Source organism: Phalacrocorax carbo, chromosome 2 (genome assembly GCF_963921805.1).
Source record: "Phalacrocorax carbo chromosome 2, bPhaCar2.1, whole genome shotgun sequence".
NCBI classification, from domain to species: domain Eukaryota; kingdom Metazoa; phylum Chordata; class Aves; order Suliformes; family Phalacrocoracidae; genus Phalacrocorax; species Phalacrocorax carbo.
In genome coordinates, this window is record NC_087514.1 from 132,711,045 (window position 1) to 132,735,070 (window position 24,026).

The 24,026-nt window shown below is 37.7% G+C and overlaps 1 protein-coding gene across 5 annotated transcripts in view; it reads left to right on the plus strand.

Annotated features, from left to right (window-relative positions):
* HYCC1 (hyccin PI4KA lipid kinase complex subunit 1) overlaps positions 1 to 22,968 on the plus strand; it is a 49,215-nt gene extending 26,247 nt beyond the window's left edge. For 3 of the 5 annotated variants that reach the window (XM_064444441.1, XM_064444442.1, XM_064444443.1), the window contains exons 5-11: positions 2,788 to 2,868; positions 3,281 to 3,396; positions 3,723 to 3,818; positions 8,634 to 8,750; positions 9,535 to 9,622; positions 10,154 to 10,313; positions 18,434 to 22,968. In XM_064444441.1, coding sequence (XP_064300511.1) covers positions 2,788 to 2,868; positions 3,281 to 3,396; positions 3,723 to 3,818; positions 8,634 to 8,750; positions 9,535 to 9,622; positions 10,154 to 10,313; positions 18,434 to 18,990 — 1,215 coding nt within the window. In that variant the 3' untranslated portion in view covers positions 18,991 to 22,968. Of the gene's footprint in view, positions 1 to 2,787; positions 2,869 to 3,280; positions 3,397 to 3,722; positions 3,819 to 8,633; positions 8,751 to 9,534; positions 9,623 to 10,153; positions 10,314 to 17,291; positions 17,587 to 18,433 lie in introns of all 5 variants that reach the window. The other 2 variants (XM_064444445.1, XM_064444444.1) reach the window with 2 other exon arrangements.
* Positions 22,969 to 24,026: the final 1,058 nt, after the last annotated feature.

Sequence of the window (24,026 nt, forward strand, 5' to 3'; positions counted from 1 at the left end):
TGGAATTGAAATGAAGTGATTGAGTATCTCTGTTTTGACTCTTCAAATTGATGTCTATGTCAGAAATCTGCAAAAGGAACTTTTTCTTTTATTTTAGTGAATATTTTCTCTGCTCTTTTTGTGGTTCCTGGAAAGTGTTAATGCACAAATGGCCAAAGGAGTCAAAGGAGTCCTCTTAATTTTTTTGTTACTTAATTCTTGGTATAGTGATTAAACTTAGATTCTGCTCAAAAGCTTTTAGAGGTACTACTTTTGAAGTGGTTGCCCATATTTTATGGGGTATTTTGACTATCTTGGCTAGAAAACACAAGAAATCACTTTCAACAAATTCTTAGTACTCGACTGCTGAACAGATTGTTTAGCTTTGAGAAATTAAAGATCTTTCATTTTGTAATGACCTTGACATTTTTTCATATTTTGTATGGAAAAGATATTTTTTACTAAATTACTGCTTTGAAGAACAGAATTATGAAGGAATCTTTAAGAGCTATTATAAAAAGCTTAGTGTTATGTCCACTGGGATTCTCTTCAGTGTAGTTTGTATGTTCTGGATGTTTTAGGAAGGCTTTTTGGGAAGTGAAACAGTGATGAACTTCAAGTCTCCTCTTCCCATTCTGAAAATCTGGAGAAGAGAGCTCCCATCCTTCTAAAAATAATCTCAAGTGTCTTTACCAAGCAAGTGAAAACATATTTTTTTTTTTCACCTAGGAGTCCACTTAAGACCTGAGCCCTTATATTCAACTCTTCTTTAGGCAGAGTACAGGCTTCATGTATTTTCTGTGTGCTTCGTTGTATCTGAGAAGAAAAACATTCCTGGAAAGCATTTGGTATATCTTATGCCTTCCTCCTTTATTTCTGTGATGAAGTCATCTGAATTGGTTGACGATGTGGCTATAATCACTTGCCTTTCTTATAGAAGAGATTACATTTACAGTTAAGCTTGAAACCAGCCCAGTAACCTTTTCTTTTCGCGATGAACAGTTTCTTCCTCAATTAGTAACGCAGCCATCCATCTCCAGCTGCTTGGGGTCATAAGAATTTTACAGCAAGTTTCTGCAGGAAGCTGTAGATCAACCTGATTTTGGGAAACATTTATATTTTTTTCCTCCTTCTGCTTTAAGACAGTACGAATGCTTATGCTAAAGTAATGCCACGTTACTGATGCTGACTACTTCCCCTCTGATGTTGTATAAAATTTTAACAGTCAAGATGGTACCATTCTTCAGCATACCAAGTTGAAAAGGTAGTAGGTGACCTGCTTAGATACTTATTTTCTCTTTAACCAGCAACTTTGTTTTCAAACGCAAGATGAAAGATGTAGCCTAATACAAATAGTAATCCTTCTGTAAATACCTATGGTGGTCTCTTGGAACTTGACGAAGTTAACATGCTCAGAGTCCTGCAGTATCTTACTGAAGGAAGTTAAATTGAGTATTGTTCAGAATAATTTTAAATTCACTACACTGTCAGGGGTATAGAATTATTGTGGCTGAAACTTGGGATCATGAACTGGCTTGTTCTACTGTCAGCTTGAAGACATGAAGTGGTAGTGCGTGCAGTCAATATTTTTGGCTTTCCTGGCTGTAAGTGTAAGTTTTTTTTTCTAATACACTTCAGATATTGAAATGCACTCCCAAAACTTAATTACAAATCTGATTAGAATGAAACATCAAAATATTGATATTTTTAGATTTTAGAAGTTTGGATGTAGCCAGTTTTTCTTCCCTTCTCCTCCCATCTATTGAGACTGTTTCCCGCATTGATACAGAAGCAATACTGAAAATTAAAAGAATCAGTGGTTTATGTGGAGAGTGGAAGAGCTGTATAATTCTTCAGACAGAACAGCTCTTTATGGCTTTTTGATACTTCTCAGTCTTCCTTTACCACTTCATGTTCTACTTTAAGACATGATTTCTAATAATTACTATGTGAAGTTAGTCCTTCAACCTTCCAAGGCATAGGTTTTAGGAGACACTGAAGCTCCTCTCTATTCTCTGCCTTTGGATATAGGAAATCTGCTGCTGAAATTTAGGGCGGGGGATAGTTCGTCTGTGTGTGTATGAGTTGGTTATTGGTCAGGTCTGCTTTGGAACTTCTGAAGTTTATGTGAAGTACTTCAGTGCTCTTCTGTGATACATAGGCACATCATCTTTTGCCTTACCCTTAGTCTTCTACTAACTTGCAGGAGCAAGAAGTCTGCCAACATACTGCTATTGTGGTATCTTGCAGGAGAGTAGCTTCTCTAAAGCTTTGCACCCATGCCTCTTTTAACTCTAAGTATGGAATTATCAAACTTGGGCTTTTGCAGATACTATGATGTCTGCTACTGTCAAACCATAGGAGGCTGCAGTCATTCCAGAGCTATAATATTTCCAAAACAAATTACTTGTGGAGTCATTTATTGGTGGGTAAATAGTTTTCAGAACAGAATTATTGAGCCTTCAATATTTGCAAATAGTGTATAATTTAAAAAAAACCAACAACCCACTGTTTAAACATATTGAGATTTCCAGTTAGTGTTTTTTAAGATGGACTATGTATGTAAACGTATGTACCCGTTACTAAGTCTTTTGAATACTTTTCATAAACAAAGCAAATGCACTGTGACAGAAACCAAATACAGAGATAATTTCTAGCTTATAGCTCAGATTGTTGTAGTATCCCTACCTGTCCCTATAATAATTAGTTGGCTTACTTTATCTATTCACCCCCACCCAGCATTTAGCATTTTAAAATGTCTGGTTTCTGTAGTACAGTGTAACCATTGGTATCTTCTCTCTTTTTCAGGAGATAGTTGACAAAGAGGGACATAGCAAAGTGCTGAGTTTCACAATTCCATCTTTGTCCAAACCTTCGGTCTATCATGAAGTAAGTGACATGTACGACATAAAGTTGTTACTGATTGAGTAAGGCAGTATGCTTTGGGGCCAGTTTGTTAAGAATAAAGGTGAAAAGTAGTTTTAGCATGTTACATGATGACATAGGAACATATTTCTCAGTCTTCTGAGTACTACTAACTGGTCTCTGGGGCCTCTTCAAGACTGAATAGTCATAATTCCATAATATCAATGCACCAACTATGTCTCTCGTTTTTTCTGTTCCGAAGCCATACACCTTGTCTGGTGTAAAATAACTTCTCAAATCTAAGACAGCTAAGCAGTCAGATAACTTTAAGCCTGTTGAAAATTTATGTACAAATATGGTGATGCTGATTGTTGTCTATTTTCACTTGTAGCAAGACTTCAGGTGGACATGTTTTGAATGACCCTTTTTCCTTTAGCCTTCCAGCATTGGCTCCATGGCTCTCACTGAAGGAGCTTTATCGCAGCATGGCTTGTCCAGGGTTGTATACAGTGGACCTCATCCTCAGAGGGAGATGTTAACAGCACAGAACAGGTGAAATTGTATAATAGGATTTTGCTTGAGAATCATTGCTGAATCTTAACTTCTTATAATTTTAATATAGACTGAAGGTGGGTAGGTGTATTTGTATTTTGTAGTGGTTTTTTGTTTTTAAACACATGTAAACATAGATGCAGAAAGACTAACAGCACATAATACTACATGAAGAGGAAAAAGCTTACAGAACTAAACTACTTGATTGTCAATTTTATTGGAACAAAATACCAAATCTGTTCAGATAACTCTTGCAAATTTCTGTGTAAACTTGTTTTCAGAAATGAAATTAGTAATGTAATTCTGATGTTTCTCATGAATCCCAGGTTTGAAGTGCTGACTTTCCTTCTGCTCTGTTACAATGCTGCCTTAAGCTACATGCCTGCAGTTTCTCTTCAGTCGTTGTGTCAAATTTGTTCAAGGTAATTTCTGTAGGTTGATTACACTTAAAATGGCTTTTTCAACTTGAAATGCAATCAGTATGAACTTTTTGCTTTTGTTTTTTTTTTTTAAAAGCTTTAGGTTCCCAAAAGCTGTATGTAAAATTGACTTTTTTTTGTGTGTTTACAGCCGCATTATTTGCTTTTAAAGTATCTCTTATATAACTTTGGATTGAGAACTTTAAAATGAGAAAGCAGTGACCTGGCTTATATGCAGTACTGTTAAGTGAAGAAGCCAAATCAAGGGAACAGTTTGTTTTAATTAGAGTAGCTGTAGATGTGTTAGCTAAATAAAATAAGAAATGTCTTCTAAAATCTTGGTAAATTTTGCGTTGCAAGCTTACTAAATATATTAGGATGCTGTGCAAGTTGAAACTTTTGTGAAATTATAGGAGATCTTGAAACAGGAAATACATCCATTCTTACAAATACTTTGGGTATTACCAAAATCTGCTGTTACTTGAAAAAACAAATACCCTCACCCTGAAAACCCACCTCAGCTTTAATTACAGTGTCTGTTATTGATCCATTTCTTTTTTTCAGATAGGAAGAACTGGTAGTAAACATGTCTGTCTCTAGATTCTAGACGATGAGGTGCCTAGATTTTCTGCCTCTAGATCTTTGAAAGTGGACTTTGGGTTAAGTTAAAAATTAGAATTATCTCATTAACCCAGGAAACTGAAGAGAGACCTAGAATTCAACTACAGCAACTTTTTACCAATGATGATTCCCAGGTTCCTCACACAAAAAAACCATGGTAATGGATGCCTGTAAGATCCTCTCATCTTCAGAGGAGGTGAGAGAGCATTGGAGCACTTGTAAATATTTACAAGAGCCTTTACAAGATCTTTGTCAGATATGCTGATCTAAAATTTCAGGTGGAAAATATTTAGAAGCTAAGGACAGTGGACAGAGGTTGATATTGCTTATTCTGCTTGATTAGGTTTTTATTGTATTTGTGATAAATTTTAAAAGCCTCCAAAAACAACTCAAGCAAATTACCAATGAATGCAGGCAAGTCTTTCTACTTCAAAATGTCAAATGTTTGGATACTGAATTATTTGATACTATACAATTCGAGTTTTATCTTAGTTCTTCATTCCCTACTGTTTTTGGCATCCATGTTTCTCTGCTTACTGAAAATCTCACCCTGGCAGCATTTTAGGGATTCAAGGGCGTATGTGTCAGAAGACCAGAATATCTTTCAGTATCCCGTTGGATGTGGTGCTGACAAAATTCTTGGAAGAATTTCTAGAATAACTCCTTTAATTGGTTTGAGCGGTGTTGAATTTAGGCTTCTTTTGGAAGATCTGTATGAAAGCAATCTACAATGAATGTGCTTTCTTCTAGTAAGTCTAACTCAATTTTTATGACTTTTTTTTTTTAAAGCAGCAAAAGCTTCTAATACTTATTTACAAACATGAACTGTGAATGTGACAATTGCAGTTCAAAATATTTTGTGATGATCTCAAGTGTTGTAAATCCAGATTTTTTGCATTTTGGGCATCTTCAGTTAAGTCTCTTTTCATAAGAGTGTTATCTTACTCTGATGTAAAGTGAAGCAATTTTGCCGATGTCATTCTAGCCTTTTTAGAGGAAGTAACTTGCATTAGAGCAGGACTTTTCAAAACTAGTCAATACCGGCATTAATGGAATGACTGTACTAAGGTCTTTTCTATATAACTGTCAGTGTTAACTGATCACATTCCTACCGTGAGTTCCCTATTTTTCCCCAAAAAATACTTACTGTATCCCTGTACAGTAGCATCTAGTAAATGCATAAATATATACATTGGCATAAAAATGACCTGGTCAGATGGTTTTATGTAAACTAGCATTTTTGTTTAAACGGGACACTTACTTGCAGCTACCTCCACCCCATAGGCTTTACACAGCACTGAAATGCTTATTGTTTTAGTGGATTATAGGTGTCATATTTGAGCCAAACCATTGGTAGAAATAATGGACTATCTGGAACTAAAGTGTTGCCCAAGTTGCATAATAATAGCCTCTTCTGGGGCTAAAGAGGAGGAAAATGGGATGGGATATTTGTGGGGGAGTTACTGAACCTAGTTAATTTCAGTAACTGGCTCCTGTGGTTTAGGGCTAGGTAAGAGTCAGAAAAACAGCTTTCATGCTTTAACTTTTGCCATGTGTGAACAAAATTAAATATGAGAGGATGAATTACTTTGGTTCTGACATCTTAAGCATATTTAACAGAAGAGTCAATTTGATTCACTTAACTGGAAGTCAGAATTTTTTGTTTTAGCTAGCTGTGCATATACTTTGCAGGTGAACTCTAGGTATTTTAAGATATAAATGTGTTTGCATTCTGGTTTCTAAAAAATCTAGAGTTTTAAGCCATTTGAATAGAGAGACACAAATCACAATGCTATCTGAAGTAATGTATTCCTAACAATAATAAAATCAGTTTTAAATCTGAAGTAATAGGGAAGGAGAACTAAATAGCCGGTGCTTCTGGCCAAGAACAATGTAAAATTTAGGAGAGAACTTGCAGTTAGTTACAAATTAACATGTTTGTCTAGTCTTGAAAATGAAAATTCAAAACTAAGCAAAATAAATTCTTATTTTAGAAACATGATTTTGAGTTGTTGAATTCAGTTACTTAAATCTTGGTTTAGGCCGGTCTGAGAAATTTGTATTTAGGGTTGTAAATTTCAGTGAGAATTATAACTAAATACTGATGCTCAGAGCAGCAGTTGACCAACTCTGTAAAGTGGCAGCACAAGCCTAGGGCTTATGAAATTACTTTCAAGCCAGATAAGTGCATAGAGGATAGGTATCCTGTACCTATAAGTATTTTAACCTCACGAAGTTCCATAAGGCCTACAAAGTCTACACCTGTGTGTGGGCAATCCCCAATACCAGTGCAGACTGTGGGATGAATGAATTGAGAGCAGTCTGACAGAGAAGGGCTTGGACATACAGTACAATATATACTTGCAGCCCAGAAAGCCAATCGTATTCTAGACTGCATAAAAAGTGTGACCAGCAGGTTGAGGGGAATGATCCTCCCCCTTTACTCAGCTCTCACGAGACCTCACCTGGAGTACTGCATCCAGTTCTGGGGTTCCCAATAAAAGAAAGACGTGGACCTGTTTTGTGAACCTCTGGGTCCAGCGGAGGGCTATGAAGGTGATCAGAGGGCTGGAGCACCTCCCGTGAAGACAGGCTGTGAGAGTTGGGGCTGTTCAACCTGGAGAAGACTCCAGGAAGACCTTATTGCAGCCTTTCAATGAATATAAGGGAGGCTTATAAGGAAGATGGAAGATGCTTGTCACCAAGACCTGTAGTGATAGGACAAGGGGCAAGAGTTTTAAACTGAAAGAGCATTGATTTAGTTTGGATATCAGGAAGAAATTTTTTACAGTGAGAGTGGTGAGGCACTGGAACAGGTTGCCCAGAGAAGCTGTGGATGCTTCATCCCTGGAAGCATTCAAGGTCAAGTTGGATAGGGCTTTGAAACATCTGATCCTAGTGGAAGATGTCCCTGCCCATGGTAGAGGGGGTAGAAATTGATGATCTTTAAAGGTTCCTTCCAACCCACCATTCTATGATTCGTCCTTTGTAAACATCTCATAATGTTTTCATTTCCTTGGACGTTGTCTCTAGCATGGCTTCCTGTCTTTCCTGATAGCATTCAACATCTTTTGTTGTTGCTGCTTGTGTTTGGAGATACAGTGATATCAGCATGAAGAGTCAAATTTAGATCATACTAGGTGGAAGTTACATAGGAAGGTACATACTGGGGGAGTTGCTAAGTGATAGAGATCTTGGGGCACTGTCTGCTTTCCTGTTGTTTTTGTTGGGGTTTTTTTTGTTGTTTTTTTTTTCTTTTGTTTTTCTGTGGGTTTTGGGTTTTTTGAGTGTGTTTTTTTTAGTAGCCACAGCAGAAGATGAGTTGTGGGATAGAGAAGGAGAGGAAAAAAATGCAGTAGATTAATGGCAAAGTTAGTATTAATACAAAAATCCTCCTGAAATACCTATTACAGATGTAATTTGAAGGGTACTACAATACTATCTTAACTCAATTGTTTTTCTGGTTAAAAAAAAAAGTAAAATTAAGAGGAGTTTTACAAGCTCTCTGGAATTGAAGCTGAAGAATTGAAGCTTTGAGACTAAAACTTACAGTCTATGCTTTGAGGAAGGAAATACTTTGATTAATGTCATTAAAGGTTATTCCAGAAGTCCAGTGATAGCCACTGAATTGAATATTTAACTACCCAGTATCTTTGATTTCTAAAATGTTTTGACTGCAGAACGTGATGTGGAATTTACTTCAGAACTAAATTCTAAAGCTGTCTTTTACTGGATTTTAGAACAGTTTTATGAACGTGATACTTCTGGTCTCATTGCTTGAAAACTTGTATGCAACTTCCATATTACATGCAATGACACTTAACGCTTCTGTCTGTAACATTAATGCTTGCTATGTGCTTTATTTCCTTAAATACCATTAACTTATTTTTTGTCTGTTCTGCAGCAAATGCGTGGATTCAGAATGACTTTTACTGGCAGTTTTCTTTCTCATTCCACTGTAGTATACACATAAACAGGAATGTCTGTGATGTCTGTTTTGAAGCGTTGAACTCTGCCAGTAGAGGGCATACCCTTCTTCCATAATAAGAGGTAGTCGGCTCCAGCACAGGGTTGTTGATGGATACCTTCTTGTGGGTCTATTGTAGTCAAAATGTATACTAAACACCTAGCTTTGTAGAGTTGTATTCAAAGGTGGTTCTACAGTATTTGCTAATGACGAATGCATGATTTCTTTAGAATTTGTGTCTGTGGATATCCTCGCCAGCAAGTGAGAAAGTACAAGGGAGTCAACAGCAGGATTCCAGTTTCATCTGAGTTCATGGTGCAAATGCTGACAGGGATTTATTATGCCTTGTAAGTTGCTGGGCATTTTTCGTACACATATAAAATAAATGTCAGCTTAATTTCTACACTCATTTAGGCATGATGCCTTTGAAATGTTTTATTTTCTAGTGGACAGGTGCAGAGTCTAGCAATAAGATCCTCAAGAAGAGGACATAATTCTCCAGCTGGTTAGCTGAATTTACTTACGACATATTAGGGAAAGAGGGCTAGAACAGCACTTAGTAGGTATAACTGATGTGAAAAAATCTTTTAAAAAAACTTTTCCAACCATTGTCTGCTGTCTGCATTTTTGCATGCTTAGTTTTGACATCAGTCTAGTTAAGGAAAAAAGGTCTTATAATTCTTCCTCTGAAATGCTGATGTCATTTACCCTTTGATAGTCATGTTAATGTGTAAAGCTCTCTTAGTGACTGAAATAGTTAGAGACTAGTAACACAGGAATACTCAAAAGGTGGAGTAATATTAAAACCATCCTGTTTGAATTTCAGAATATTTCATGACTAGCTGATCAGTAACTAATTATATGACTTTTATACTGCTCAGGGTGGCCAATGAAAATAAAACTTTGCCTCCATAGACGCTACTTCAGAAAAGTTCTCTAAATAGCAGGCTTACAGCTATTTAGACATATTTATTTTTTTACATTATTTACATTATTACATTATTTACACAAGTAGTTAAACTCTGCTAAATTGAGCTCTCAAAGAATACTAAATCTGTGAAGGTTATGTGACCAAGAAGGTTCATCTGCTGGTATAGGTGTTTATTATGATGTATATATTTACCTTTGTAGTTATAATGGAGAATGGGATCTGGCTCGTAAAGCTATGGATGACATTTTGTATAGAGCACAGCTGGAACTGTATCCAGAACCTCTGCTGGTAGGTGTTGTATTTCAACTTTTTTTTTTTTTTGAGTAGAATTTTCAGTCTAGGAAATCCTTCCTGTGAACGTGCATGATAGACATCACGCCAGGAACCTAAATCCCATTAGGTCTATGTGGCTGTGTTCCTGTGAATAGCTAGATCTTCAGGTATACACACACACACACACAGGTGCTTTTGATGTACTTATTTTGTCATCACTAGTGAACAACCTGTTTGCAGTAGAATGATTCTAAGTCTTGAAAGTGTAGATTATAGTGCAGGAGCACTCTGCAATTCATGTTAAGTAATTGCCACATCTTTGAACTTGAAACTTTTAAAAAGTGGCAGGTATTAAATGTAACTTAATTCTGAGAGGTAATGGCAATCAGCATTCTTTATTATCTGTGCAAAAAGCTAGTGTGCTTTTTGACCTTAAACTGGAATTGTACACAGTATTCTTGGAGTAATAAGAATCCCCTGACAGAATTCTTCTTCTAAAATTTGGATCTCCGTGTTGAGAATTTAACTGCATCTTTTCTGTTCTAGGTTGCTAATGCAATAAAAGCTTCACTGCCTCAGGGTGCCATTAAATCTAGTAAAGAAGGAACAAGATGCATTCAGGTTGAAATTACACCTACTTCATCCAGAATATCAAGAAATGCTGTGACTAGCATGTCTATTCGAGGCCATAGATGGAAAAGGCATGGTAAGAAATACATTTTGCAATGAAGTCTCAGCTCTTTATGTGTGTTTAATATTGAGGATTTTGTTATTGCATATCTTCACTGCTAGTAAGCAAGCAGCAGTTTGGGGGTTTTAATTTTCTTAACTGGTGAATGGCAATCTTAATGCAGTTTAGATGAACTATATTCTTTATTTCCTTAATCATGTTTTTAAAAAATCCCAAACAAAAAAACCCCCACAAAATCCCTTTTTGTTAAAGGGAGTTGAACAAAGTGATTGATTCTTTAAAGAGGCTGATGTCCCTGTTTTCTCCTGAAAAGTAATAATAGTATCTGAAGCAAAGCAAATATTTAACAACTTTACTGCAGAACCTCATCTGTCTTAAATTACTTAAATAAAAATCAGATTTAAGGGTAAAGGGATAAATTACTATGTTTCGGTGTCATGATTTAACCCTGGCCAGCAGCTAAGCACCACACAGCTGCTTACTCTCCACCCCCACGTCTGCAGTGGGATGTGGGAGAGAATCAGAAGAGTAAAAGTGAGAAAACTCATGGGTTGAGATAAAGACAGTTTAACAGGCAAAGTGAAAGCTGCACATGCAAGCAAAGCAAAACAAGGCATTGATTCACTCCTTCCCATGGGCAGGCAGGTGTTCAGCCATCTCCAGGGAAGCAGGGCTCCAACACGCATTACAGTTACTTGGGAAGACAAATGCCATCACTCTGAATGTCCCCCGCTTCCTTCTTCTTTCCCCAGCTTTATATGCTGAGCATGATGTCATATGGTATGGAATATTCCTTTGGTCAGTTGGACCAAACTGTGCCCAGTTTGGTTGGGCCCAGTTGTGTCCCCTCCCAGCTTCTTGGGCACCCCCAGCCTGCTCACTGGTGGGGTGGGGTGAGAGGCAGAAAAGGCCTTGTCTCTGTTTTGGTTACTGCTGAGCAGCGCTAACACATCCCTTTATTATCAACACACTTTCAGCACAAATCCAAAACATAACCCCATACTAGCTACTATGAAGAAAATTAACTCTACCCCAGTCAAAACCAGCACGTTTGGGCAAACTAATATAAGGGCTTCCACAAAGAAGATGGGTCTGGGCTAAGGAGTAGAAAAAATGGTGCTGAATGTACTGCAGAAGGAGAAACATATTTTACTACTTCTACCATCTTCAGATGAGGGAAGAACCGCTGGACCAGCAATCAGAATTGGCAATGCCTTGTTCTGCTGGGCTTGTAATTCTGATGACGGGCTAAGCGAGTGAGTGTAGATAAGAATGCTCTTTTAATAGATTCAATAAAGATTTTAAAGTAGTATCATAAATTTATCTGACGTGTGCTCTATGAGGTTTTTGTAGTATATGGACAGTTTGGTTAGAAAAATATTGCCAAGTTACTTGTAAAGGACCGAGAGGTAATTCAGGTAAGTGTTGAGAAAATTATTTATAACTATGCTGGTGGTAGATGACTTGAAAATAATGATAGAGCTTTCTGAGCAGTAATGATACACGGTGGTAGTAGTAGTACCAATAGTAGGCTGCCACAGGGGGCAAGGGGCAAAGAAAGGTAAAATAACCAAACTTCTTTTCAGTTGATTGAAAACTGCTTAAAACTGTCAGACAAAGCTGAGGAGCAAAACATCAGTGTCTCTAATTTGAGCGCGGTCCAGCAGCAAGTTATTACTGAAATCTCAAGACTGCTAAGGACCATTTTAGTCTTTATAATTTGTTTTTCTTTCTTCAGGCTTACAGTTGTTATGCAAGGATTATTGACCAGGTGGAAGAAAACTGTATGATAGCTCAGCTTTTAAATGGACAAATGCCCTCTGAAGCTTGGCAATTTTGTCAGCTATTATTTTTGAGTGGTTCTGATGCTTGTTCAAATGAGAAGGTGGAGGGTGAATACAGATCAGGAATACTGAGTGCTAGTTCATTCAGAGGAACTGTAAGAGTATTAAAACAAACATTCCTTTTGTCTTTGTGTTTACAAAAAAAAAAATTGTTACAGAATCATTATTGGAAACGTCCTTAAGAATGCAAATTTTTCAGCACATACAGATATCTAGAAGTTTTTACAGTTATTGCCTTCTTGCAGTGGGTGATGCTTGGTGAATTTCAAGGAAAAATGGGTGGGACAAGTGTGCCCTGCAGCAGATAACTGTAAGGTGAAAGGGAAATGAGAATAATAGTAGGACTAATTGAAGGTGGGGAAGATGTGTTTTATGGGAGTCTCATAAAGCAAGGCAAGTTGAGAGAAACAGCGATGATCTAGTTAGTGTGATCTAAGTGAGGAGTAGTCAGTGCTTATGGATGAGGATTGAAAGATTAAAGACTTTTACAAAAAACTCTTGACAACATTTTATTTGGGTTATTGGGAAAACTTTGTATTTGCCTTAAAGGTACAGGATTTAATGAAGACGAAGAAAGTAACTCAGTGTAGGGTGAGGGTGGAAGGAAACTTGTATAGCAGTTTGTGGGAGTAGTTGTAAATTTGAAGGCTATGTAAGCACTAGGCTAGTTTAAAGGACAAAACTGAGCCTATAGTGTCTTCTTCTGTCCAGTTGTTTTGTTTTAAATGGTAAATATTCCATGCATATACCACTTAAGCTAATCTCCTCAAAATTTTCATTATAAAATACTAACAGAACTGTTGTTTGTGACTTGAAAAGCCTTTTTAAAGTCGGAATGTGTGGTCTCCTGATTTCAAGGTTCCTAATAACATAATTCAGTGCCCCACAATTCCCAGTGAAAGAAAGATATGGAACAGATCTTCAGGATCAGCATGCAGAAAGAGTAACAAGGCTTGTGCTTACAGATGCTTGTTTGAATTTAAATACTGGAATTGGTAGAATTCAGATGACAAACCTTGTACCTCCTGACCATTATTCTCTCTCTACGGTGTAAGGGGAAAAGTTATATTCAAGGGTTTTATTTTTGTGCTTCTGTATAATAAAAATGATTTGTACATATGGATTAGAAAGATAGAGGAGACAGCTGAGAAGTTTGACCTTATATATTACATGGACCAGAAGATCTGATGAAGCAAAGTATCCCTTGGGGAAGCAGGGGCAGCAATTCTCATTCACTAGCTATTTGTGTAAAATAAATAAAATTAAAGCTTTACAGCCAATCACACTTCCATCTGAGAAGCACAGGCTTTATTTTTTTATTGTGTAAAATATTAAGTTTTCTATGTTTTCAGACATTAGGTCTTGCTAGCCTTTGCTAGAGCTCTAGATTGAAGTCAGTTTTGAGAAAAGGTTGGCTTAACATTTAATCCTGTGATACTCAACCCTGTAACTTGTTCATTAGAGCTGTTAGAAGGATTTTTTTAAATCAAGTTAGTGTTGTGAATTTGGACATCTAAAGTAGGTACTTTAGAGGTACTTCATTTGCAAAATGGATCCATCTAATCACAAATGGATAGTATTTAGAGTCAGTTGATACTAGCCACCACTTACCAACAAATTATATAGTGCTATTGAATTGGATTGCCTATTAAGCTTGGAAAAGAGGGGCATTGGCTACTCTATCTAGCCTTAGTTTTTTGTAGTGTTCATGTTTTAAAAACAAGCTTCTCCATTTCCATTTGCAAATAGAGCGAAACCAGAAAAATCACACAGTGTGTAAGGGACATAAACACCTAAATGAATGGTTATTTATGAAAGCTAGGAAAAAAAGCCAAACCAAGCCCTAGCAATATTTTCCTTACTAATGTAAAATCTGCAAAACTGCCCTATAAAAGGGTTGCTCGGGAAAAACTTCTGTGTGTAGAGGTAGTGCTTGTAAGAGAGATACTCTGATGTAACAGACTGAGTAAGAAGAGCAAAGCACATGTTGGTGAGATACATAACACAAAAACAAAGGCATCAACTAGAGAAGGACAAGATGTATTTTTTTTCCCCATTGCAGAAATTGACTTTCCTATAGTACACAAGGTTTAAAACATTAGTCTTTGAATCTCTGTGGAGAGAATTTTCATAGTTTTTTTTTTTAAAGTGTTAATTCCTGAAATAGTTATAACTTTAGGAATCTGGAATGAATGTTAATTTTGGTATATAGGCTTTATGCTTTTGTGAATAATTCAAAACGCTAACATTGTGCAGGAAATGCAGCTTGAGCTTGTGGTGGTTAAAATTGAATTACAATCCAAATGGGCAGTTTGACTGAGCAATCTGAGGTAAATTATGTAGGCAACCGTAATAATAAAGTAGACTATGATCGAAATATGTTTTGAAGTAGTTCCTAGCAGCTAGTAATAATGAAATGCATTTATCAAGGTTGGTTGTACTACTCAAAGCATTCAGAGGTGTGACTCCAAATGCATTTTTCTTCAACTGCTATGGGCATATTTATATTAACTTTCAAACAGATATAAATATTCAGTTTTGTCTCTATTTAGCAGTGTCCTTTGTCTTCTCTTTTGCTGCATTGCTTTGTGCTCTGGCTATTGATATCTCTTTCTCAAAGGATAGACCCCCAGAGTTGTCCAGCTTGAAGCAGTATTATCTTCAAAACCAAGCACTATGAAGCTGAAGGTTTGTTTTAGGTGTTCTTAAGTTTTAAAATAAGAAGGGGATGCTACTATGAAGAACATGGATTGTGTAGTCTTATCCCTGCCATGAGACTGCAGATGCCATGGTAGACACCGTTAATAGGAGTTGAGATACCCAGTATCCCCTTTTTTCATTAATTTCTTCCTGTAGGTCAATGTTAAACACAGAGAAAGGTATAGTCCCTTTCATTAGAAGTAGTTAATAGCACTTAACGAAAAGATTAAACACAACTGCGCTGAGTAAAACCCTTAAGTTTTGGGGGTTTTCTTTTTCCCCCAGTTCATTGTGGTAAAGGTTACACAGCAATGATGGGGAAAGTGCTGATATCATAGTAGGGTATTATGTTTAGACATGCACACCACCAAGCTACAGTAAGTGTTGCAATTATACAAAATGTGTAACAAAAAATTCTTCCTCTGTTCCTCTGATTTCTGCTGTGCTGTTGTGCACTCTGTCTCCTTTCTTTGGAGCTGGATGCTGTTAACTAGTGCTTTTCTGCCCTTTGTGGGGAAGGGGCTGCTAGTAAGCTCTGTTCCGCTCTCTCCCTTCCCTGGTGTCCTGGTTCTAAATGAAGTTTCTAGCAGAATCAACTTGTGAATATGGACATTAGTGAATCCTGTAAAGAAGTTCTGCTGAAAGAAGGTGCCTGTAGCTGCACTGATGGGTAGCAGGAAGGGGCTTGAAGATTGCCGGAGGAGGGGCACAGGCACCTCACCCTAGTAAAACTAGACCAATGAGGTCAATCAGAGCATTGATCTTTTCTCCTCACTAATCTTTCTGCTCCTGTGTTTTTAGAAAAAAGGCTATATTTGATGGTGGTGGTGGTATCATCATCATCATTATTATTCAGTACTATTGCAGGTCATGGTGCTTGGCTGTTACCTTTGTTACTGATGATAGAAGACTTTAGCAGAAAGTGCTGTTAGAAGGAGTAACACTTGGAAACAGGTCCAACTTGAGTTTCCTGCCAAATATCAGGAAGTTTGCTATTAGCCACTATTATTAATGCTATTTCTGTTGGATAGTCCAACTTGTTCAATAGATACTTTCATTGGTAGTTGGCTACTTAGAAAAACAGCTTAGTATTTGCAGGTAAAATCAGGGATAGCCCTTACACCAAAGGACAATGATGTCCATCCCTGCTAGAATAACCTTTTAGCTCTGAGACTTATTTCATTGTTGTGATAAGTGCGGAGAGCACAAATGCTTAGTGAAAAGCCCAGCGCTGTAGCCTGCTTGACTTAGAATTACCCTGTGTGTGCACAGGAGTCCTCAGTGTGGGGATGGGGAAGAGAGGAGTCCCTCCAGCTAAAAAGCATTAGAACTGCTGCTGTGAGAAATCATCTCATCATAAATTCCTCTGATTTTGGACTTCATACTGTCAGTTAAATGTCTACTGCCAACTTCTGTCACGTGCCATAGCAAACTGGCAATATACTCTGGGCGGTCCTTACTTAATCTTCAGGACTGAAAGAGCTGCGTTATGCATAAATCACAGGGATTCAGCTGAGCTTTATTCTGAGCTGTACTTTTAGTGCATTTTTAGTCTTGTCAAGTTTGTGGCCATAGTGTTTGCATGTAGTATACATATATAACACATATTACATATATAACTATATAGCATATGGTGTAGTTCTTGCTATTCTTCACTTATATTTCTGTGGTATAAATCTTCATGGAGGATGTGCCAGGACTATCTGTAACTGATGGCTTCTTTTTTTCTTCTCCAGGTCATCTAAATGCAGTTTTGTGATTGTAGAGCTAGTGCTGATAAAGCAATTCTGAATACTTTTTAAAAGACCTTTAGATACAGAGAATACCTCAAACACTGTGGAGCTGACAGATCATTAGGATTGTAGCTTGTTACTTGCATATACTTGGAATTTCCGTAAAGTTTCAACTCCCATTTTTATTTTCACTTTTTTCCTCCTAAGAGTTTATCCTTCTCAAACTTGTCTTCATCTAACGTAGACAGTCATGTTTTGAGGTGGGGTAATATTTTTTACCAGGATCTTGTAAGAACTATTGTGTTCTTATCACTGAGTATCATTATTAAATCCCTTGTGTTTGCCATTCTCACAACCACCATTCTCACACTTTAGCATGGCGATACAGAGAATATAGTCATAAAAGTTAATTATGGAGAGTTCTTTGATGTCTGATGATCTGTGAGTGTTTGTTTCACCATCCTCAGAAATCTCAAATTTTGAAAGATCAAGCATGGGGCTTTTCAGTATGTAGGTGCAGGCCAGTAATTGCAAGAGCGAAGCCTGCAATTTAGAAATAAAGCAAAATTCCATACTCAATGTTGCTAATTAACGAGATTAATATGTGAACATCTGCTTTAATTCATAATGCTTTAGTCATCTGTATCTATTGGCTCTTGTTTCATGTTTTGTTTCAGACATCTTTTTTTTTTTTTCTTATCCATCTTTAATTCTAGAACAACCAGAGAATGGTAATGATGCTACTGAATTGGGCAACTTTATCATACCAGAGATTAGTGTCACAAGTGTGGCTGGAGAGAGGACCGGGAATGGGGAAAAGAGCAGAGCACTAGCAGAGAATGATGTTCAGCATTTACAGGGAGTACAGGAAACAGCTACAGATCCTAGAACTGACAGCAAAGGCATGCCAGAAATCAGGAGGCAAAAATCTGTAAGAAAAATGATGGAGGATGGAATAAACTCATCTGGCAGAGTGCAGTTTTAGCAGAGCACTTGTAGCTGCACTCTAAGGTACCACTATTGATTGAAAGGGTCACTGCTGCATGTTTGGAGAATTAAAGTATGCAGTTAATATATTTGCATGTGTGATAACACAAATGCATGTATTGCACACAGCTTCGTTGGTGCCACAATGACGACATACTTACAAGTAGATTTATTTAATCTGGAGAAAACACACTAAGACTCAACATACCTTTGAGTTTATTAAGCATATTTATTGGGTTTACAAAATCCAGTGATCAATGGTACAAAGTATTCATCAAAATGGATGTGAAAAGTATCTCGCTGTGTACCTCAGATTTCCCAAATTCCACCTTTCACGATGTACTGGAGATCTCATGTTGCGCTTGAGTTTCCAACTCATGCCACCAGACCTATGACGCAGAAAGTGACCTTTCAGTCCTAAAGCATTCGTGGGCTGCGGAACATGCAGGTGCCATATTGGGTGTCCTGGGGCATTGATCACATATGTTTATAATTAACAAGCTTTGCAAAATCATGTATTGGAGCACTTGCTTAAAATAAGATTTACACTTTTTTTTTGTTCTGTGTGATATCTTCTAATCTATAAGTTTCTAATCTCCTGCATGAATTAACAAGATTGCATTTTTTTTTTCCAAAATCACTACAAAATGAGATTGTGGGCATGCTTTTTGATCTACTTAATGTAGCATTATTTGCTGTAACTTTATATCCTGATGAACCTTAATTCCAAAATGTAATGGAATAGGTAAGTGTTTTGTCTTCTGTTCTCTGTTCTGTTGCTGTATGGCTTCACGCTTGTAAATATAAAAATCTAGCAATACATAAAATCAATAAATATGACAATTGCTAATTTTTTTTTTCTATCATGCAGGTAATACTGATTTAGCAATTCAAGAAGACCTGATAGAAGTATCTGAAAGTGATGAAGGGTTTTACTCTAGGGCAACTTCCAGTACAAGTCAGTCTGCCCTATCTAACAGCAGCAACACGAGCAGTAAGAACCTTTTAGGGAAGAGCCAACGAAGGTCTGGAGGAAGCAAATCTGGAGGAAAAGAAAAGGAAGGAGAAACCTGCAGAGAACACTTGTCACGAAAACAAACTCAGAGAGCCATGAGTGAGAATCTAGAGCTTGTCTCTCTGAAGAGACTGACACTGACAACGAGCCAGTCCCTGCCTAAGCCTGGCAGCCATAGTTTGGCCAGAACAACCACTACTGTGTTTAGTAAATCCTTTGAACAGGTCAGCGGTGTCACAGTTCCAAATAATCGTGGTGGTGTATCTGGTACAGAGGCAAACAGGTTTTCAGCTTGCAGTCTTCAGGAGGAAAAACTGATATATGGAACAGAAAGAACAGATCTTCCAATTTTAAGCAAACAACCTAATCAGCAGCGACCTCCTAGTATTAGCATAACTTTGTCAACAGATTGATATTAAATTGGCAAGTACGAAAAATAAAATATTGAGGGTTTATGCCAATGCTGGTACATTGGTACATTCAGCTCCTTAATATGCTATACATTACTTTCTTAAACCTCAGGCCCATAAACTCTTATTTGGCTCACATTTGACAGTAACAGTGAATAGACAACAGTTTTAATCATTTTGCATCAACTTCTAACAGCTTGGAAAGTTCCTCTTTGACTTACATCCAGTATACACCCGATTGCTTATGGCTTCATGTGAAGTTTACAGCTTCACCAATTTAACAGTTATTGACTGGTTGTGTAGCCACTGACCAAGATGTGTGGCTTTATATAAATGCACAGTATGGGAACAAATAGAGCCTCTTTCCCAGATTCTGCTTTTTCACTACCACTTGGCATAGGCAAAACTGCAAGTACTACTTTTATTTAAGAGGAGTCTTGCAGTACAGGCATGAAATTTTGGAACAGCATTGTAAGAACAAACATTCTCTTATGTTATCTATGAGAAAGCTGTGCTTACATGTAAGGTTAAAACTAGAAGCATCGGTTCAGTGTTTGATGTTATGGTGGTTTTTGTAATGGTACTTAGTATACCTTGCAATGTTCATACTTTGAGTCTGGATTATAGATGCATTTTGGTTTTTCTATATGTCTTTGAAACTGGGCCAAAAGTCATATGGCAGCAGTACTTGTGGATGGGAGTTCTTATCAGTTGCTATAGTAGTCACTCTTCAGACTTACAAATTGTGTGACAGACTGTTTCTTTCATATTCTTAAATATCAGGCACAAAGCTACTCATTGAAAAGCGGCTGTCATCATCACTTTCATTATTTGTGGGGAAGAGATGTGCTTATATAACAATGTTATGCAGGAAATAAGGCATGAGCCCTTTGCACTGACTCAAGCAAATCAGGAGTGTGAATGTGTTTAATGTGAAATTCTTACTTGAGACTAACAGATTACTACCAAAGGATGTGTACTTTCAGTAACTTGCAAGCACAAAGGGAAATTATAATGTAAATATAACTAGCACTGTAATTCCTAGAGTTTTATAGCTATTATTTTTCTAGTTTGAAATTCTAAAACAGCAACCTGTTCAAGGTTACCTAACCTTTAACCTTCAGTTAGTTTGGTGACCTTGTTTGATACAAACTTTTATAGTGTTAAGACTTAAAAAATGGACATTAAAGCTTCTTATGTAGAAATCTGGAGAAGATACAGCTGACAAAACCACTCCAGTAGCAGCGATTAGCTGATGAACAGACAATACATTATTGTGAGTGGAGAAATAGGATGAAGATCTAAGGCATAGTCACTCCCAACTGCCCAGGTTTCTGCACCTAGTGATCCCTGAATCATCAAGAACCTTGTAATAAACACTAAATTTCTGGTAGACTTTCTTATTTGCCTGGAGATAAGTTTAGATATCCCTTTTTGGCTTAATCTGAAGCACAAATAACTTTTAAGCAGCTAATGTTATTCAGGTTTATAGCAATTAAAAAGCTGGTTAATTAATTACAAGAGATGAGGAGACATAGTTGATAGGGACAAGTAAGTCGTATAATTCTACTTCTAAGACTGCAGGCCAGATGTGTACATTTCTCAATATTCACTGAAGTCTGTAGAATAGCTGCATCAGTCTATGGATGTTTGTCTTCACCTGAGAACCCGAGTTTAAATGAATGTGCCACACTTTCTTGTTCTTCACTTTGTTGTGTGGCACTGTTCTATTCTAGTAATGCAGCAGTACACCTTTTTGCAGTGATTTCTTAACTGTACATGAAAACTTACATTCCTATTGTATAAACTACAAGGTTCTCCTGTTTAGTGTTTCATACTTTGGCCAGTGCAACTGGTTCTTTGAAGTTGTATGTTTTTGTAAATACTTTGTACAGCAGAAAATTTTGCCTCTTTTTAACAGGTTTTTCTGCAATACACATTAGGCAGCACATTTGTTTCATATTGACTAATACACGTGGCTGCTGGAGCGTGCATAACCACTAGCAGTAGAAGGGTTTTAGGCAGCTGATAGCAGGCCTCAGCTAGCACTACACATGCTTGAATGTAGAGCTCTTCTGTTCCTTGAAGTTTGTTCTAGATGTTAAAAAGAAAGAACCTGCAGAACTTAGATCTGCCTCTTGATCTGCTCTGGCAGTGTAGCACTTAAGAATACTTTGGAAACACGTTACAGTAATTTAAATTGAAACATAAACTAGAGTAGCTAAATAAAATTGCAGTTGGCAGATGATGTGATGATATTACTTCTGAGTTAGCGTTAAGGGACTAGAATTTTTAAGTAATTCTACTGGTTTTGTTTCATTTCATTCATGATTGTTTCAGTTAGACAGAGCAGACACTCTTTCAAGCTGGGTGTTGGTATAAAAGATTTATTATACTGGGAAGATTTGGTCACTTCAGCTATAAATAATTAGAATTTTGAAGGTTCTAAAATGCCATAAAATGTAGATATGTAACATAATGTTTACAATACTGCTGGCTCCAAGTCAAACAGTGTTGAAGTTAGTTTATCCTTTTATTTATCCAGCTAATTATTCTAACTGTGGTCTGGCTTGAACCCAAGACATAGGCTCATAGTGGTACAACTGAAATTACATAAACCTTCAGACTTTTTTGAGAAAATGATAAAAGGAAAGGTTCTTGGTGCTAAAGGCTGCTGTTTCTATGCATATGTGGCTTAATAAAAATGTGTATGTGTTGGTCTCTGGAGCAGCTTACACAATGAGCATCTTTCGTGAACTGGCATCACACCTTGATACTGATAGTCTAACGAATTTCTTTCCTGATGTAAGTAATGAAACTTTCAGTTGTGCTTCCTTTCTTAAAAATGGAAAAGGGGAAAAAACCAAACCAAACCAACAAACAAACCCAAACCAAAACAAAACAAAAAAAACCCCAAAAGCAGGGTAAGGGAGAGGGAGGGCAGAATTATTTGTTGTCCCAATATCCATGGTGCAAAATTTGGGGTGGGGGGAAGGGTGGGAGGTAGGGCTGGAAGCAGATATAGTAATTCTTTCATGATATTTCTAAAACTGTCAGGCTCTCGGGTTTTGAGCGTTATCTGATCACTTTAGACTGATGAATGAAAAATGTGTATTAGAGAAGTAGAGGCCTTTTAACAGTGTAAGGAAAACCTGTTAAAACATCCCGTATTGTAGTCTGGCCGGTGGCGGGTAGTTCTGATGAATAGTCCAAACATCATACGCAGCTGCAACATTCTGTGGGAAGAATGTTATGTAGGAGTGAATCATCTCAAATTATAAGAGAAGTTGTTTTAATGCTGACATTTATAACTGACCTTACTGTTTCTAATGACTGCTTTGAACAGCAACACTTTCAAAACTCTGTTGAAGCTGAGAAGAATTATTTTTGTGAGAATCTGGAACACTTGTGCAAAAAGTGTGTGGCCTCGAACCACTTGCTGTAGAGCTGCAATGACTTTTCTGAAGGAAATGTCCTTGGATACCGGACAGATTTGACAAATACAGAAATATATACCTATTTTAGCCACATTTCTCTCCGAGGAGGCCTCTTCTCATTTCTATGAGGGTTCTAGAAATTTCTAACTTAATTATTGTCTGATATCTTTTGTCAGTGTTTGAGGCTTATAGTGCTGTATATAGGTGTGTAATATATTGCCTCTTGTATTTGTATAATTCTACTTTTAAGACTGGATGGGTACATTTCTCAACATTCACCGAAGTTTGTGGAATAGCTGCATCAGTCTGTGGATGTCTGTCTTCACCTGAGAACCTGAGTTTAAATGGATATGCTACACTTTTTCATTCTTCAGTTTGTTGTGTGCAGCTGTTCTGTTCTATTAACACAGTATTTCACCTTTTTTACAGTGAAGTGGTCTCTTAATTGTACATTAAAACTTACATTCCTAATGTATAAACTACAAGGTTGTCTTGTTTAGTGTTTAATAATTTCGACAGTAAAATAAACTGGGTTTTTTTGAAATTGTATGCTTTTGTAAATACTTTTTACAGCAGCAAATTTTGCTGCTTCGTTACAGGCTGTGTTGAAATACACATTAGATAGCAATATGCTTGTTTTCATTATACCCTTCTAGAAGTTACAGTAAGGTTGACCACATGACTTGAAATAAACTGAATACCCGTTTTACAGAGCGTAGGCTCTGTAAATGCCGCCTTGTCAGGTAAGACACCGTGCCTAAACCTGAGAAACACTGACTGGCAGGTGAAAGGTGGGTTCAAGCAGATGGGTTGTAAACTGGTTGATGGCAGAAGTAGATGACTGTCCTGTCAGTAATGTAGCACTACTTGGGCAACTTGGTAGTTTTGATGGTCTTGATATGACAATGGTTTGGTACACAGCCGTTACTTACAATGTGTCTTTATTATTAGATCTGCTACCCAGCAATCTTCACTGTTCCTGCAACCTGCTGGCGATCCAGGGGCTGTTGGCTGCCTGTGCTGCGAGGGCCTGTGTGGCTGCCTCACATTCCCCTTGCTCATGAAGATCCCCAGGGCTTTATCTGCAAAGCTGCTTTCCAGCTGTCTGGCCCCGTGTGTGCTGATGCCAGGGGTGGTTTGTCCCCAGGGGCAGGACTTGGCGTTGCCCTTGAAACTTCCTGAGATTTGTGTGTTGGCTCCCATCTCCTGCCGGTTGATGTCCCTGTGAATTGCAGTGCCCCCCTCTGGGGTGTTGACAGCTTCTCCTGCTTCTGTTGTCTGCAAACACGTGAGGATCAGCTCTGTCCCGTCACCCACCTTCATCAGTGAAGGTGTTAAGCCATGCTGGCCTGGGCATGGACCCCTGGTGTACACCAGTAAGGCCAGGTGTCCAGCTGGGCTTTGTGCCACTGGTCGCAGCCCCCCGAGTCTGGGAGTTGAGGCAATTTTCTGTGCTCAGAGGCGTGGGATTCCTGAGGGCTGCAGTTGCTGGCAGCAACAGAAGGAAAGGTGGCAGTGAGTACCATGGCCTTTTCCATACCTCCTGTCAGCAGATCCTCTGCCCCACTCAGTCATGGAGCCCTATTTTTCCCTAGTCTTCCT